Source organism: Sturnira hondurensis, unplaced genomic scaffold (assembly GCF_014824575.4).
Source record: "Sturnira hondurensis isolate 20B ecotype Veracruz unplaced genomic scaffold, ASM1482457v3 Scaffold0013515, whole genome shotgun sequence".
Taxonomy (NCBI): Eukaryota; Metazoa; Chordata; class Mammalia; order Chiroptera; family Phyllostomidae; genus Sturnira; species Sturnira hondurensis.
The window spans coordinates 6,422,505-6,441,271 of NW_028086146.1; the positions used below are offsets into that span (position 1 = coordinate 6,422,505).

Genomic DNA, 18,767 nt, shown 5'->3' on the forward strand with positions numbered 1-18,767 from the left:
CAATGTGCCTGATTCTGAAGCCCACGGGGCGAGCCCCTCCGTTTTTGAGAGCGCAGGGCCCTAGAGTTATTGTTTCGATGAATGCACTCTTTCACTCCAGTTTGGAGGTATATTCCCTAATAGCCGGGGACAGTGCCAGCAGCCTCTGGGGCTTCTGATGTAGAACTTTTGTTGTGTTCCTCAAAGTACATGTTTTTTGAGAAGTGACAGATAAGAGGAATTTTTATAAATTACTTATCACATGATTACAACAATGATAAATTCTGTTTTCAATAAAGACAATACACTAGACGTATTAAACTAATTTTTTTAGTTTCTTTCTTTCTTTCCTATACTTTCTTCCTTTCCTTCATCATTCTTTAGATCTTCCTTTGTGTAGGCTTTTTAACATGGGGTAAGAGGAGGTAAATGAATAAATGAATGAGGGAACTTCTTTAGTGAGACAATGTGTCTAAAATTAGGCTATGAACAGAATGTGGATTTTTCTAAATTCCTTTCAGACATAAGGGTCTAGCCAAGTGTCCCTTCTGTAGATAAGAGGCTGTTCCCTACTGGACGGCTAGGTATTGAGGCTGCTGCCCAAAGGCAGAGGACAAGGCTACGCAGTAGAAAAAGGAATAAAAAATAGTCACCCCTTCTGCCCCAAAGAATTATGGGTTGCACAGGGGAGAGAGACCGGTAGATGGGGTAGATTAGGCGTGTGCCTCTCTCCCTCTTATAATTGGGAGCACAGCAGTTTTAAAAAGGATGTAAACACGAAGCTGGGGGGAGAACCTAAGAACGCATTTTCTATGGTAAGGTACTACAGTAACAGCTACATTTAATGACCCAGGCATTGTGTTAAGTGCCTCATATGTATGATTTCATTCAGCCCCCACAAATACACTATTATTATCGCTTCCTTTTAGCTGATAAAGAAACTGGAGCTTAGGAAAAGCATATGATTGGCCCGAATCCATACTAGCTTGTTAACTGACAGAACCAGGCTTTGAACCCACACATGTCTAAAGAGCCCATACCCTAACCACTGTGCTATAATATCACTTTCAGTAATAGCTGATGTAGAATTGAGTGGATCTGTGCACAGAGTGGTATGAAATATGTAGTCTGCTTTGTCTTACGGCTGTCTGATGTGTTTCTTTAAATATAGTGGAAATGTCAAGTCATAATAAAAATGTGACATTAATGTTACCTCCAAAGGTGCTGAGTGCAAGACACTAACAATTTAATAAGTTCAGGCTTTTGCATTGACCTATGTTAATGTATGATTTCATGCTATTTTGCATGGCAAGGAAGTTCCTCAACTTCATTTGATTGCTAGATCAATGTGAAAATGCATTATCTGCCTGTCTTGAGCATGGCCAACTGTTGACCTCTCCAATTAAGTAGACTTGAGAATGAAAATTCAATTACAATGAACAAACATTTTTCTAGAACACTTTCTACTTGCAAGGCCCTACGCCAGGCCCTACGGGGAGCATGCAAACTTGCTTCTGTCTCTGGAGTGCTTGCAAGCAAGTGCAGGGAGGCAGAAATGCATGCATGGAGGACTAAGAGGCAGCATGCTCTCTTACCTTATGAAAGCAGAAGAGATGGAAATAATTAGCACAGAGGTTCTTCGGAGCAGGGGTTGCCGGTTCCTGGCCTTATGTCCATTTCTCTTCTTTGGGAATAGAACTACTTTTTATCATTTGGGAACGTGAGTTGACATCCAGTTCAGTCATAAATTTTGTCTGGTTCAGCCTCTTTATGATAATTTCAGGTCTCTTGTCAGTGATTAGAGGGGAGTGTGACTAGTTTGGGCCAGTGAAGCAAGAAGGCAAGTCTCTGGGTGCTTTGGGAGGTGGAGCGGCGAGCTTTGTGGCCATGGGCACAGACTCTGGAGTGGACTGCCTGGTTCAACGCCCCGGCCTCACCACTCCCTAGCTGTGTGTCATGAGGAAAGTTGCTTACCCTTTCTGCCCCAATTTCCTCCACTGTTAAGTGGCATCAGTAATAATACATACCTAAGAGAGTTACTGAAAGAATCAAAATTAGTTAATATAGCAGGTCCTCAAATAACACCCTTTAATTCAATGTCGTTTTATTACAATGTTGACGAGATGTAGGCACTTAACTTTTCTTTTTTATGAACTGATAGTTTATTTAAAAGGTTGATTTAAGCATCTGCAACCTTGGCTCCTCCTGGCTCAGTACTACTGATGGAAGTAATCTATTTACCAATCTCAGACAGGGCTGAGTTGCTTGTAAATCCTCACGGGAAACAGATCCCAAGTCTTAGAACCCTCCCCACAGGGAGTTTTTCTTCTAGTGCTTCTCAGTCTTGGGAGGCATCTGAAATGTTTCTTTCACTGCGAGATTTTCCTCCTTTGTGCCTCTAATCAAATCAGCTTCCGCCTTCTCCAAAGACTTTTTACATTGTAGCTAGCTGGTTGGAGTAATTCTAATTCGGTGAGTCACCACCTCCAGTTCCACAGGTGTCTTTCTGGTATCTTTAAACGCCATTGCTGCAGCGTGGCTTCCATGCCTTGTTCCTCGGTGAGAGCGCACAGCGGTGAGTCTGGAGCAGGAGCAGGGGCGGCATGGACAGCCCTTAGGTGCAGCTGCAACTGCATTGTCCTTAAAAACCTTACCTCCTGTTTATGTCAATCAGCTGATGGTAAAACTGGTTTCCTTAGATGTGGGTTGGTTGCAGTTCCAAGGACCTATGGACAACAGTAAGTGAGGACTTACTGTATTTGTAAAACACTTAAAACAGTGCCTGGCATGCAGTGTTATATAAGTTCAACTATCCTCATCCTAATTTGTAAAAAGACACCAGAAATGATAGCCTGTTTTTATGACTCTGGACATCGGTGTGTCTGGATGAGAGCCCCGTGGCTTCCACGGGGGCTGGGCTCTGAGGGAGGATGGCAGAGCAAAAGGAGAGAACATCGTCCTAAGGACATCCCTGAGCCGCTGACTCATCAGTCCAGGCGTCCACTCTACCTCTGGACATTTCATTCTGTGACATAATGCCTCTTCGTTTTGTTTAAAGTATTTCCGGTCACAGTCCTGGGTTACTGGCAGTCAAAGGCACGATTTAAACTCTGCAGAATCTTCCGGTGTCCGTCCTGTCGCTCCTCAGCCTGCGTGACTTTGCAGTGAGTGGGACCCTGGCGGCCCCTCCCGAGGGGCAGGCCGCCTCAGGGCAGCTCCTGCCACCAGCACCTGATCAACTCGCTGCCACTCTCTGAGGTGCTGGTCTTAATCATCGCGAGATGGTTTCATGAAAATGGAGGTTTCCAAGATTTCCCTAATTTCAGAATCTACTCTTAAAAGAATCTTCTCAGGGCATTTGCTTTGAGGTAACTTTCAAATGTGAAGATAAATGGTAATATGATTTGCCCCCTCCCACACACATGGTCAACTTGCACTTAGTAAGGAATGCCCTTTGATTCTCAGTAATCTAGAGGTATAGGGCTCGAATAAGTCACGAAATTCCTCCATGAAAAAAAAACCTACTCTACATTATCTTAGATCATTTTTAGCAACATGTTACTGAGAACACACAAATCTCCAAAAGAAAAGGTGAAGAGGAAGAAAAATAAGCTTTATGGAACACATCCTCTGAGTGACGACAAAAAGACACCCAGTGCCCACACCTACCCTGTAGTGTATGGGAATCAAGTTTGTTCTTCATGTTTTCTTTACACTGGTTACATTGGGATCTTTTATTCCTTGTTTGTTTAAAATGGCTAATTACAACCAAAAACTTAGAGAGCCTTTGTCCTGAGGCTGAGGTCTCCCCTACTCAGAGGTTGGAACCCAGGGGTGCCCTCTGAGCAGGGGACCCAACACCACACTGAGGCGGCTGAGGGGTAACCCCCAACAGACAATTGGAGGGGCCTCGGTCTGCCACTCCTGTCTGTCCTCAGATTTTGGCATGTGATGAAAATACTGCTTTGTGAATTCTTCTCTCCTGGCCTTGGATTGAAAATAATGTTAACTGTGTGAGTTTGGGGAAGACTTGGAGGAGGAGCTGGTTAAAGAAGCCCACCCTGACCCCTTTCCTCTGCGACGGCGGTGGGGGCGTGTATTCAATACTCTTTCTGGAGCTCAGCCAAGCTCTATTCCTGATCTCTGAACCACCACCAAGGTCATGGGGCTAATTACAAATTAATAAATATTCCAGATTTTGGGGATTGCTCAAAGACTGGGAAATAATATCAATTTTTTGAATCCTTATAAGTCATAGGTTTCATCTCTTATGCCCAATTCCATAGACTGATAATGGCTTCCCAGGGCACTGGGCAGAGGAGGACAGTGAAGCCAAGGCAGGGTTCAGCAGGAAAGAGTGCTGGGATTGATTATGAATGTCTGCCCTGGGTGCAGGTGGAGACCGTGATAAGATCCAAATTGTTTCTGCAATCCAGGGTTTGCACAGTTTCTGCCTACCCAGCTTGAAAGGCAATTAAAACATTGTCAGACTTGACTCCAAAATTCCAATCGCTCTTAACTTCAGGATAAATTTATTTAATCAGTATACATTTATTAAGCACTTTTGATGCCTTAGGCAAACTCTTAGGCACTGTGGGAAATTAAAAAATGAATTGGACTTAGATCCAACCCACAAAAAATTTGGTTGAGAAAGATAATATATATGTTTAGGGTATGAAGTGATAAAATGCTGCGAGAAAGGATTAGATAAAGGGAGGGACAGGACATCCGTTCAAAGTAGGGTGTGCGAGTAGGGAAGCTGGTCGGCGAGTGTGCTGGCGAGGGCGTACTGGACAGAGCCTTGCAGCGCAGTGAGACTGTTGGAACGGACAGACGGGGAGGCAGTCTCCAACTGAGAGGTCCGAATGAGGGAGAGCACCAGAGCAGGAAGCCGATGCTGTGGGAGACTGACTGATGAGAACACGTGGTCGCTGTCTATTCCGCTTCCCCTGACAGAGTGAGCGGGTTGCCTGTTGGGCTTCGTTAGGTTGTCGTGCTGATGTGACATCCCACTTTTATATGGGTGTTTGGGGCCAGGGGAAAACTTGCTCTTTGGAAAGATCATCTTTCATCACCATTTGACATGTGACATATAACAAATGTCTCAAAGTAAAGGAGAGGCCCCACTGGCCCCTCACACTGAACACTTTATTGTAAACCTAAGAGAATTGACAAAGGTTCCATCTGTACTTTCTTAACTACGTACAGTCATCAAATATTGTCAGTGAAGAGCATTCCTGACATCATATTATTCCATGACATGAATAAGGCAAAGATTCTTTAACACATTGCTGAGCTAGGAAATAGCCATTGATTTGTTGAAAAGATTTGCAAAAATAGATTAAAATTGCAAATAGAAGATCACTTCTAACAGTCTGTGTCATGTCGTACATATGCATACATATAAACATGAGGTAGTGTTAACTTTCTTTTTTAAATACTTCAGAAATGGAAGCAATGCTGATGGCTTTATTAAAATAAAAATAGGGAAACCACAAATTAAAAAAATTGTTCCCCAACTACATGCAAAAAGCTATAAAAAGCCAGTCTAAGAAGCTCTAAGAAACAGACTTGTCAACAATTTTAGGATGCACATTTTAGAGTAAGAAAAAAAAAAGAAATTTAAATAAAGCTAATATTCTTGTAATATTCAGAAGGCATGTTTGAAACATGAACCATGAACTTGAACGCTGAGGGACTTCTCAGGCCTTCTTTTACTTATTGGTCTTCTACGCAAACCTAAAACAGAGAAGGTGATTCCATGACACCGAAAGCAATGAAGTTCCACCTAGATCCAAAGCTACAGGCAGGCCGTGTGTTCATGCCCTCGCCTTCCCTCCTCTCCCCTCCCCCTGCCCGCTCCCCGCTTCCATCCCCTTCCCTGAAGTTTTTATGGGCAGCCTTAGATCTATATTTACCCACTATATTTAGTAAGTTTGATTATGCATAGCCTAAATTCAGATCTGAGATGATGATCTAGATTTCTGTTCACTGAAAGAGCTTTTTCTTTTTATAGGTTTATAGCAAAGGCTAATACGCAGCGACCTCTCTCTCTTCTTGCTCTTCCTTTCGCTCACTTGGCCCTCACCGTCCTCTCCCAGGAGGCTCTGCTTGCCCAGGTGCCCGGCGGGTTCCTTCCTGCCATCTCTGTCTCCGCGCAGCTAAGCCCTCTGCGGAGAGGCCGCCCAGCCCCCTCGCAACGAATGACCCCCACCTCCCACCCCTGGCCCTGCCGCAGGCTTGTGTAATCACTCTGTTCGTTTTCTGTTATCCCTTCATGTAGTCCTTTTGGGGGGTAACTTTTATATTACTGAAAATGTTTTTTACATACAGTAAATTTAACCTTTTTCAGTGTACAGTTCCAAGAGTTTTGACAGATGCATGCGGCCATATACCAGCACCATTACAATCAAATTCAGAGAAATTCCATCCTGTGAAAAGTGTCCTGCCCTCCTTTATACAATAGTTAACCTTTCTCCCAACCCCAGCTCCGATCTGTTTTCTGTATCAATAGTGTTGCCTTTTGCAGAATGGCAAATAAATGGAATCATATAGTCTGTAGCCTTCTGAGTTTGGCTTCTTTCACTCAGCATAATGTAGTTGAGACTCATGTGTACTGTTACATGCATCATTCCTTCTTATTACTGAAAATTATTCAACTGTATAGATGGACCGCCGTTTGTTTATTCATTCTGCAGTGGAAAGACATTCTAGTCAATTCCGTGTTTTGAGTAGTTACAAAGAAAGCTGCAACATTCAAATGTAGTTTTCATTTCATTTGTATCAATATCTAGGCATGGGATGGCTGGGTCGCACAGAAGGTGAACATTTAACTACGGGAGAAACTGTAAACACGCTTTCTGAAGCGGCAGGGTCACATCCCATTCCCCGTGGCAATGACTGAGAGGCCCAGCAGCCGCACCTTGCTGCCCGCCCTCTCGGAACTGTCAGAGCTTTTACTTGAGTGTGCAGTAGCATGTCCTTAAGGGTTCAACCTGGGTTTCCTTAACCACTAATGATGTCGAACATCTTCTCGTATACTTATTGGCTATTATATTTTGTTGATAAAGTGGTTAAATCTTTTGCCCTTTGAAAATTATTTTTGTATTATTAGGCTTGTTTGTAGTGTTATATCACTAATTCTTTTTATATTCTGGATTCTAGCTTCCTTTTTTTCAGATACGTGATTTCTAAATATTTTTACCCAGTGTGTGACTTATCTTTTCACTTTCTTAAAATGTGCCTCTCAAAGACCGCAAGTTTTTGATTTCGATAAAGTACAATTTACCATTTTTCTCTTTGCATAAATTGTGTTTTGGGTGTCATACTTGAAAAATCTTTGTCAAGTCAAGGTCACAAAGAATTTTTTGTTTTCTTCCTAAGAGTACGATATTTTTCAGGTTTTACATTTCAATCTGTGATCTCTTTTGAGCTGATTTTTATAGACAGTGTGAAATGTGGATGAAAGTCCACGTTTTATTGCCCACTGATATCCAATCATCCAGCACCAGTTTGGAGGGCTTTCACTTCTCCAGTGAACTGCCTTTCCAACTTCATTGAAAAATCAATCGGCATAGACATTTAAGTCTATCCGTGACCTCTATTCCAACCCATCTGTCTACACGTCACCTTTTCATCAATCCGTGCCTGTCCTTGATTACAGCCGCTATATATTAAGTCTTGAAATCAGGTTGATATTACTCCGTTTATCTTTCTCAGGGGAGTCACGTTTTAAAACACCCTCATCTGCCTAATTAAATATGTCAGTCAGACTTGCCGCTGAGAGAAAACGGGACAGAGAAAAGCACCTGCCCTTCCTTCAACAACAGTAGCCCACCTGTTCGGGCAGGGCCATGGCCCCCGGGTATCTCGGTCTAGCTCGGACGAGCTCTCACTTTGCACTCGTTTCCACAGTGTTTCTGCCGTCATCCACAGCAGGGGCTGGCCATGGCCAAGCACAGAGCCTTCTCTGGGCCGTTTATTGGTAAAAAACCTTGTTCTTACAAGATGAACTGGAAGAGGGATTCGAATGGTGCTAGTTTACATGGGTCTTGCATTCAAAAGGTGAATTTTCCAAAGCTCTCCCAAAATCTACTTTCTTTTCCAAAATCCAAATGATTCTGGTTGGGGTGAACCATAAATCATTATTTACCTCATTGAGAGAGTTGGAGAGCAGAGGGAAGGGAAAAAACGGGCGAAAGGAAGGAGGAAACTCACATTTATTGAGCGCTACTTATCTGAACTGTCAAGTACTGGGACACAGTATGGAGATTCTTGCAGTTTCCCAGTGACACTGTGTTGTCTACCCCACTTTACAGATGAGAAAACTGAGGCCTCGGCAGGTTAACTGGCACTAGCGAGTGGTCAGGCCCAAACCTGTGTCCCTTGCTTTACGTGGCAGGACTGTGCAGAGCAGGGGTGGGCACGAGGGCTCCTCCCTGCCCTCAGAATTAGATATGAGATCCACGGACTTCAAAGCCTTGTACCCTGTGTAACAACTGGCACATCCCACACAAACCTGCGGCTTGGCCTCTGTTTTCCCTCCCCTGCTTCAAGGTCAAAATTTCATTCTCCCATCTCTGCCAAAGAATTCTTGGTTCAGTTTCCAGGGTTTTCTTTTCAGGCTTTTCAAGGCTATAGAGACATAAAGCTTTGAATAAGAGCCTTAGGGAGACATTATGATGTGAGGGAAAAGCCTCTGTTCTGTAAGGAGGTGAGGAATAACAGCATCCAGTGGTTTTCTTTGCGCGGCTTATTTCGTGTGTGGATTTTAATTACCTCACACTGAATAGGTAGAAAGAGTGGGCGTGTTTCCGGAAACATTTGTGGTATCCATCTCATTGTGGCAAGTCCTCTGTACCAGACACAGTCTGTGCACCTTCTGGAGAAGCCAGTCCTGACTCACATGACCTCAAAGAGAGTCTCAAATATGTCCTTTAAATGGACTCATGTTTGAGATGTGCACTGGAATACTGCTGTGTGAAAGTCATCCCTTAGTGAATGAAGGTCGAAGGAGCTCATCCTTCAGGTGAGAAAACCAAATTCAGAAAAGCGACTTTGCCGGAGGCCCCACAGCTTGTCACCCACCGCTCAGCTGAATGGGATTTCACTCTCCAGGACTCTCCAGGGTTGTTTTAGGAGCAGATTGTTATACATTGAATTGTTTAATACTACATAATGCATTCAACTCTGTATCAGAATCTGAGTCTCTTCCAAGAGGAAGAGCAGATGTTTTTCCTCCTCTTAGGGAAGACAGAATGACTCTGAACCTTTTTACCTGGTCATAAGTAAGTGGACGAAAACATTCTTACCTAAAGAAAGGGTTCTTCAAGTCGAGGATGTTCCCAGATCTGAAGCCCGTCTGGTTTACCAGCGCCGCGATCTGGATGTCATAGCTCTGTCTGCAGGGCGAAGACACAGACACATCCTCTCAGAGCTGGTTGGCTATTCACACACACTCAGGGCACCTTCTGCATGTACGTACTTCATGAGGGCTTCAAGAGTACTTATTTATCTTTTACATGTCTGAGTGTGTTGATTTAGAAACTATTAATATTAGTAGATGCAATTACAGGCCTTGTTTATTGTTAGGGGAGTTTAATAGTTGTCATTACTTGATCTAAAAATTACAAACGTAATGGTACCTCTCAATGGTCAAAGTGACTTTTTAGGGGGGCAAAAAAAGCTTTACCAATATCAATGACAAGAATGGCTATAAGTACCAAATACACTTTATGGGTCACCACTGATGTACCAAAACAATCTGAATCATGAAAGGATGGCTTAAGTTAAAATCGCAAACTGATGTGGACCGGCTGACAACTGGGATTGATTTTAAGAGGCCCCAGACGAGGGCTCATGCAATACAGAAAGAGGAATCAGCTAAGAACAAATAATGTGCCGTGCTTGGTGATTAATCTTGAAGGGACACATTTGTGGGATTTTTATTAGTCATTCTCAAGAATAAATGTATTTCTTCTGATTATGGGTTACATATTCACTGTAGAATAAAATGAGAAGAAATAAAAATAATCCATAATGTCACTAGACAAAGATTCAACTAGCATTACAGAGTACTTCCCTTCTATTGTACTTACAAATTTTTTTTACCAAAAAATGATGCTTAAAAGTACCTTAATATCGCCTTATTTTATTTCACATTAGCAAGCAGTTATTCTGTAATTCTTGAAAATGTGTTTTTCAATAGCTTTGTATGGATATAGCATGATTTATTTAGTAACTTCCTATTGCTAGATATTTATATTTTTATAACAAAATATTACTTATAGTAACACATATCTAGTTTTAGGACAGAAATTCTGCTGCATAGGGCATTCTTATAACACATCTCTGTGTCCTATCTATGACCACTTACTTGAAAGTAATTCTCAGACTCACATAGAGCACACAGATGTATTTGAGGTTTCCAACACCTGTTGTTAAAATGTTTTCAATTACTTCCTTACTGACAAAGTACGACAGTGTTAATTTTATTACATCTTTTCTAATTCTTAATATTTAAATGTTTGGGGTTAAAAATATTATCCGTTATTTTTATTTAAATTTCCTTAATTACTTAGCTTCTTTTTCAAACTCCAGAAATCAGTGACTGATGTACAATTCCCCATCTCCACACCCACTTTGTCATTGCCAGTGGTGGTGTGAGGAGGCTTAAATATAACATCAGATCCTGTGTAACCAGGAATTCGAGTTTTAGATTTTATTGGGGCCAAACAAAATAAGAGGGAAACACAACCATACATAAACAAAACAAAATAATTATGTCCTTTGATCCTATTTCAATACATCTAATTGAATCAGCACTTCTTTTAAAATGTTTCTGGCAGGAGGCCTACATTTAGTAGTTCCTGCTGTGATACTTCATGGCAGATTCGAGGTGAACTCGGCATTGAGACAAGGAGCTCCTTAGAAAACACAGACAGGCCGAGAGATCAGCCTGGTAAAGAAGTCAGGGAGGGGAGCGCCTACAAAGTCTGTCCAGAAGGTTTCCAGCCATGAACTATGAAAAACAGATATTTACTGAAGAAGATCCAAGAAACATTGTACACAGGACAATAACACCTCAGTCCTCTCCAAACTAGGCACCTTGGGACCTCATATGGTTCTCCCAATTGCCAGCAGCAGCAGCCCTGTCCTATTTTCCTGAATTCTATCAATAGTCTGAAATCTCTTCCCTTCCCAAGGTGATTTTAGTTTTTGAGTGAGCCAAAAGTCGCAGGCCTCTGTGGGCTGTGGTGGTGGGGGGACTAAGTCACTTGGGTGATTTGACGTTTCGCCAAAAAACTCTGCTCAAGACGTGATACACGAGCAAGTGCATTGAGATGAAGCTACCAATCACCTTAGCTGTGGCCTTCTGAGTCATCTAGTGTTCGAGGAATGTTCAAGCTTAATGAAAAATTGGATGCAGATTCATTGCTCTACTCACTCAGTCATTTTGAACGTGATGGCCACACAGTGCACATGCTCACTCAACGGCATCTACCACCCCAGTCACTGACTAGCACAGTGAAGTCATCATTGTTCACATATGAGCATTCCAGTCCACTGTCCTTGGATGCTGGGTTATGTCGATGTTGCACAAACTATTCTCATTATATTAACAGTGGCTGGACTTTTTATGGACAGGCCTTGTATGCATTTTGCCAAATGAAATATTTGGCCTTAACAATATTTGAAGCAATTACTGTATAACCTAGAGCAGGCACTGAGTACTCCGAGAGAGATGCAAATGTGTGTGTTTATGGATGCCCATGTGTGTCAGACCTGTTGTGACCAAGACCTGAATGGTTCCTGTGGTGGCGGGGAAAACTGTCCGTGAATTCCTGCCACAGGGTCTTTAGCAAGGCTCTTTTCAGAATACCAGGCATGATGGCATTGCTGCTTTACAGTCACTTTTCACAACCCACTCCTCTTCTTTTCCCGTGATCTAAGTCCCATCTTCCCCGAAAGAAGGGAAAGAGAGCTTCGAGTCATCTCATGTCATGTCACAGCTCAGTGAAAAGCTCAGACTTGTCCCCAAAGCCCTCCCATGGCAGCAGGGGGGGGGGGCTGGCGGTGGTCAGAGAGTGGAGCAGGGGGTAGTTGGGTTCACTTGTTATGATTCACTAAACAAGTGAAAATGTGCCCTTGCTTAAATTTTAGGGAACTAATGCACTTTTCTATTCCAGAAGCAGCATTAAGATAGTGCAAAGATATTAGGAGGCCAACCGCAAACCCAAAATCTAATGTGCAATAATAAACAATAACGGATAATCTAAGACTGACTACAGGACCTTAAGTAACTATCAATTCTTTTGAAGCTGTTATTCAGCAATGTGTATTAAAAACAAACGAAACCCCCAGTTCTTTGCCATTTTAAATCTTACAGAGACAGAGCAGGTGGCATAAGTAGGGATGCAACTTAGTTCAATGTCTGAACACAAAATCATTGCTTTGTATATCAGCATGTCTTTGTAATATTTAAGAAGAATCAAAAAGTTGAGAACAACATACACTGGACATGTCTTTTCTGGAAAATGGATTAATTCATGATCATTTCATCTAAGAGAAGACAGAAGATGCGAGAGTGAGACAGCTTTGGGCTGCCCATCAGAGCAGCGTGGGACGGAGAGACGGAAGTGGCAGGAAGTGTGGGGATGTACTGACAGATAAAGGAAAGGCTGAGAATCTCAGAGGCAAGCACAGACTCTAGGCTGGCAATCTTCAAGGAGGTTTGAGTGTGCCCCAGAGAGGACGTAGGACAATATGCTGGGCGTGAAAGAAAATACTGAACAGTCATTTTCATCTTTTCAATTAGTTGTTATCATGGATTGAATCACATCCTGCCAAAATACGTGTTCATGTCCTAATCCCCGTTGTCTGTCATGGTCTAATTTGGAAATAGGGCCTTTGTATGTGTAATGGGTGTAAAGGAGGCCCTGCTGGATGAGGGTGGGCCCCAAATGAATAACCGGCACCCCCATAAGAGAACACATGAAGGTCCACACAGGCAAGAAGGCCGGGCGAAGACAGGCAGAGACTGGAATGGTGCAGCTGTAAGGAACAGCGAGGGTTGCCCGGCACCATCAGAAGCTGAAAATCACAGCAAAGCTTCTTCCCTGGAGCCCGCAGAGGGGACGTGGCCCTGCTGACACTTTGGCTGAACGCTCCTAAGCTCTAGATGTGTAAGAAAATAAATTTCTGTTGTTTTAAGCCACCTGGTTTGTGGCAATTTGTTCTATCACCCCTAGGAAACTGATACAGTTGTTTACCAAATATGTGTTGAACACTAGTGAATTTACTAGGTAGATGCTGGATTCTAGTCACCAGCTAAGAGTTAAGATTATCTGTTATGTTCACACAGTTTCTCAGGTTTTGCAAAGATAAGATTCTGTTTGTATCTTAAATAATGTGGCATAACATTTCTAAATACTACTAATCATGTGATGGGCACATGTGTCAGAGCTAGGAGATTCTCATAACATTGCGGAATAAAGAAATGTCACTTAAAACTGCACCAACACACACTATTACTTCATTGTGCCTTGCTGTGCACAATCGCTCCTTCTGAGGCAGCCGTCCAAACACATAACTATCCTAGGTGAGATCCAGGGTTCAATGATGACCATTAGGAGCAGCACTTGAAGCTTCCAAAGCTTTCATTGTTTTTTTTTTTAATTATTTATTTTTAAAGAGAGAGGAAGGGAGGGAGAAAGAATGAGAAAAACATGGGTGTGTGAGATCAGTCAGTTGCCTCTCACACGCCCCCAACTGGAGACCTGGCCCTCAACCCAGGCACGTGCCCTGACCCAGAATCAAATCAGTGACCTTTTAGTCTGCAGGGCAACGCCCAACCCACTGCGCCACACCAGTGAGGGCTAACAGCTTTAATTCTTTCATCAGTATTTCTTCCAGTTCTATAAACCACAAAGCTCATCAAATTCTGCAAAACAAATCCCCTGGCAAACCTGGGTATAGCAGTCCCTCACAGGGATCCAAAAACCATAAATTATGTTTCAAAACAGTTTGGCACAGGACAAGTGGCTCAGCTTATGTTTAATTTTCAATTCATTCTTATTTCTATTTTGGTATGTCGTATATACATTATATGAGTTTCTGTATGCATATACAAACATATCTATGTATGTATGTGTGTGTATATATTTATATTATATATGTATATATGATGAGGTCTGTCTAGAAGAAGTCCAGCCATTGTTAATGTAATGAGAATGGTTTGCACAGCACTGATATAACTTGGCAGCCAAGGAGAGTGCCCTGGAATGCTCATGCACGCACAATGACAACTTCACTGCGCTAGCCAGTGGGGTGGTAGATGCCACTGAGTGAGCATGTGCACTGTGTGGCCACCACAATCAAAATGACTGAGTGACTATAGCAACAAATCTGTAACCAGTTTTGCATTAAGCTTGAACATTCCTCTGCAGAAACTATTGAGATGATTCAGAAGGCCGCAGCTACGGGCAACTGTTGAGGGCAGCTTCATCATGAAAATGCACGAACACACGCATCGCATCTCATGCAGAGCTTTTTGCAAAACATCCAATCACCCAGGTGCCTCAGGCCCCCTACAGCCCAGATTTGGTGCCCTGTGACTTCTAGCTTTTCCTGGAACTAAAACCACCTCTGAAAGGGGAAAGATTTCAGACTATCGAAGAGATTCAGGAAAATACGACAGGGCTGCTGATGATGACTGGGAGAACTATGTGAGGTCCCAATGCGCCTGCTTTGAAGGGGACTGAGGCGTCATTGTCCTATGTACAATGGTTTTTGTATCTTGTATCTTCTTCAGCGAATGTCTTCATTTTTCACATTACCTAGTGGGATGGATACCTTTTGGACAGACCTTGTATACCTATTTATCTATATATAGAGAGAGTGTAGTTTGGTGCTACCTATTATTATTATTGTAGAATATACAAATAATTAAAAGAGAAATATTAATATACTTGGGAGGCACATACATGAAGTGTTCTTACTCATAGGTGCACCTGATCAAAAGGCTTTGGAGGCCATATCTGTGACCTTTAGAGATATAAATTTCATAAAGTTCAGAAAAAAGATAGGTTCCATTTTATAGTCCACAGCAATAAAATGAGTGACAGCTCAAGAACGATGGGAGGCTGTCAAAAAAATGCTAACGGTACAATCATAAGTGGTCCTGGCGGGGAAGAAAAGGTCAGTCATTGTCACACCTGTGTGGCTGCAGTGAGAGTTCTCCCGGGAGGTCAGAGTTTAGAAGATTAGTTGACAGAAAGGGAAGGCAGATTCTATCCAGGGCTGAACAAAGACATAGCACCTCACTGAAAAAAATAGTGTGAAAGCCCTGACATTCAGAAAGTGCTGAGGTCTGTAGAAAATATCAAGGAAAACGGTAACTGTAAAACAAAAAATCTGATGAGTTAGAATGAGAGTAAGAAGGAGAATAAGGGAAAAGGAGATAAATGGAGCTAAGATTTACTGTGGGCCTACTATGTATTACTTACTATACTATTTCCTCTTCTGTAATATTTGCAAAAGCTTCCTGAGATAATTACTATAAATTTTACTTTGCAGATGATGAGGTCAGGAAACTGGGGGGCGGGGGGGGCGGCTAGTCCTAGAGACTATACAGAACCGGGTACATGAGAGACTCCAAAACCTGGCTCCTTTTCTCTCGTAAGATGAAGAACTTCCTCCCTCCCTTCCTCTGGCCCTTTCTTCTGCCCACGAAGTAGTGCACACCCATGAAATTTTAGGGTCTTCTTTCGATTGCACCGCACTAAATTCTCAATAAGAGAGGGATCATGCGCTTATGAGTCCTTCACTCAGGAGGTCATTTCACGATCCTGCAAAGTCTCTGGAATGTGCTGTATGAAGGGAAGAGGGATACACCACAGAATAAGACTCAGGCCCTCTTTCGGGAAGCTCAGATATAGGCCAACAACAGCAACACGACCTCGGTGTGAGGCCTGAAGGGCTGCAGGAGCCCCCGAGTCACGGGCGTGTGTGGCGGGTAAATGGTTTGCTCCCTTCCCGCCTGTTTGGGAAACAGAGGTGAAAAGAGTGGATTGCTAACAATGCAACCCAAGGTGTGTTACAAAAAGGTAATGAAAGAATGAGGTGATTTAAATTTATTTACCTAATTACATCCTAAGGTACTTTAAAATATAAACATTTGAAAGCAAAAGATTGTTATACTGCTTTGCACAAAGCAGAAACGACACAGTCCAAAACTCCAGGCAGATGTTGGGCACTGCTACTGAACACATTTTTTTTTTTTAGAACTGGTCATTAAGCAGATGGCTTATAAGAATTTTAGAAGAAAGTGGTAACTTCCATGAAGAACATGGCATAAATCAGCATTTTCCACTTTTCTCCCTGGAATCCATCCAAAAAGCAAGGAGAAGAGAAAACTCCTGTGCACCACAGGCTTCCTTTTCTGTACAGTCGGGGGAAGATGGAAGCTGCTGTCCTCACCTCGTGTGCCCGTGCTGTGGGAGCACTAGCGGCTGGTTGGAAGGCTTGTGGAAAAAAATACACACGTGCAAAGAGGCACAGGAGAGCCTGGGGACAGCACGTCTCAGAAAATGCTTGCAATAACAAACTCCCCAAAAGCAAAGGGCGTTTTCTGAAACGCAGAAGCTTTATTCCTCTTTTCTGCCTCCGCCGCCGCCACGGCGCCTGTGAAAAAGCTTGTGGCAAAGGGAGGCGAACAAAAAGCAGGTTCTGAAGCTTCCCCTTGACTGCACCCACCCTGTGGAAGACAGTGTCAGGGAGGCCGCCAATTTTCAGCTGTTTCTTCAGGAGAGCATCAGTGTCGATGGAAAAGCTGAGCATCTCGGTAGAAGGGTTTAACCACTGAATGAAGCCAGAGTGAGATCACTGTAACTTCTGAGGTGCCTGTTCCCCAAAGGTACTGTATGTGAAATATCTCACCAAAAATATTTGAAGAAGAAGAATATTTATGATCGGTCGTGCGTAGCTGCTAACAGCAAAGAGAGTGGCAAACTGTGTGCCTTCCAGATTAACCAGGATGAAGAAGAGAAGGAAGATGTGGATGAAAACTCACTGATATGACACATTTTGTATGCGTTCTTGAACAAAACTCGGACACCAAAAAGGGAAAGCTTTAGTCCTTGTTTTTAACATCTTGTGCAGGAAGTGGGGGGAGTAAGACTCAGGCAGAAATGCTTTTGGAACCGGATCGGGTGGAACTACCTGAAGACGCACTGAGGAGCCGAATTTGCAGGAAGCAGAATGGCTCTGTAGCGGCACAGGAGGAGAGTGCGGGTGAGAAAAACACCCGGCACGCAGACGACCGCATCTTTCCCCACCCACCCCAGGAACTTCTTTCTTGCAAACTGCTGTCCAGAAGTGTCCTTTTAATCGCATGATGAGCAACCACAACACTAATGCAAAGATATTGTTTAAAAAGGTAGAAAAAGAGTAGCAAAATATACCAACAGACGTAAAACACACATCAGGTAAATGATGCCTTGGCACACGTAAAAGTCAAGGAAGAGGAGGGAATACTTCACTGTGCTCGTATGGAAATATCTTGGAGATGTATTATTAAGTGAGAAAATTAAGATGCAGAACACAGATATAGAATGTTGCCATTTAGGAATAAAAGCAGGGAAAAATAAGTTTCACTAAAAACTAATAAGAACTCTGTTCAGTTAGCTTCATTTCCCTTTTTGGCAAGGTTACTGGACTTGGCCATGAGAGTGAAACCAGGTGTTCGGCTGATCTTGAGATCACATTCAACAAAGGCTGTATCGTATTCATTTCTGGACTGGATGGGAGCATGTGGCTGGATGTGAGCACAGGTGGGGAGATTCAGAGCTCCTTCCACGACCAGATCCAAGGGGTGTGGATTAGGCTATGCACGTGTCGAAGAAAAAGTACCTCCTTGGCCTCTTTCTGCTTAATAAGTTTTGAATAAAAATTCACCCATTCAATTTGCAAATGATACAAAATGGTAGGACTCATTAATATGACAGACAACGGAACTTTTACAAATAAATGAAATGATCCATTGGCTCTAGTAAGGATCTAAAAACAGTATGATAAATGCATGGGTGGAATAAACACAAAAACTTGAAGCAAAGCTGACAAAAATCACCTGTACACTAATCTAACTTAAAGCTAGATCACAGATACACATTTTTTTACCTTTAATTGACTAAACAGTCAAGTCAAAAGGCCCCTAGACTTAATTTAAACTTTATTTGTGTTATTATAAGTATATACTCAAAACTTCAGCGGTCACTGTCATTCTGTACCCAGCACTTATCAGAACACGTATGTTATCCTACTTTAGTTTTAGTGAAATATTTCAAAGTAGATTTTGAAACGTAGTATTTACCAGACTGTAACATGTACATACTGTTTGATCCAGTATTTCTGCTTCTACATTTCTAGACATCTCATTAAGAAATATTCCTGTCACTGTGCAAGCTACATGTTCAAGGAAGTTTAGTGCAGACATTTTTTACAACAGCAAAAAAAAAAAAGCAACCTAAATCAGGAAGTCCTAAAAACATCACGGTATATCCACTCACTAGACGATTATGCATCTACTAAAACAACAAAATAAACCTGTCTGTACAGATTCAGGACTTGCTACTGAGTGAAATCTTCAGTTTCAGACTCCCAGTGTCATCTCCTTACAAAACAACAAGAAGCCTACAGTGATGTTATTTATTGGCAAATGCACAGAAAACTACCTGAGAGAACATGGACAAGGGGTCCCATCTAGAGACTGGGATGAAGGATGAGAATAT

The 18,767-nt window shown here is 42.5% G+C and overlaps 1 protein-coding gene and 1 pseudogene across 2 annotated transcripts in view; one reads left to right on the forward strand and one right to left on the reverse strand.

Annotated features, from left to right (window-relative positions):
- Positions 1 to 5,083: 5,083 nt before the first annotated feature.
- CARM1 (coactivator associated arginine methyltransferase 1) overlaps positions 5,084 to 18,767 on the reverse strand; it is a 228,072-nt gene continuing 214,388 nt past the window's right edge. Inside the window, exons 12-13 of one of the 2 annotated variants that reach the window (XM_037061748.1) lie at positions 9,291 to 9,380; positions 5,084 to 5,718 (exon numbers count right to left, since the gene is read on the reverse strand). In XM_037061748.1, the coding sequence (XP_036917643.1) occupies positions 5,709 to 5,718; positions 9,291 to 9,380 (100 nt within the window). In that variant the 3' untranslated portion in view covers positions 5,084 to 5,708. Of the gene's footprint in view, positions 5,719 to 9,286; positions 9,381 to 18,767 lie in introns of those variants that run through there. The other variant, XM_037061749.1, reaches the window with a different exon arrangement.
- Positions 16,439 to 17,058, forward strand: LOC118997811 (60S ribosomal protein L22-like; annotated as a pseudogene).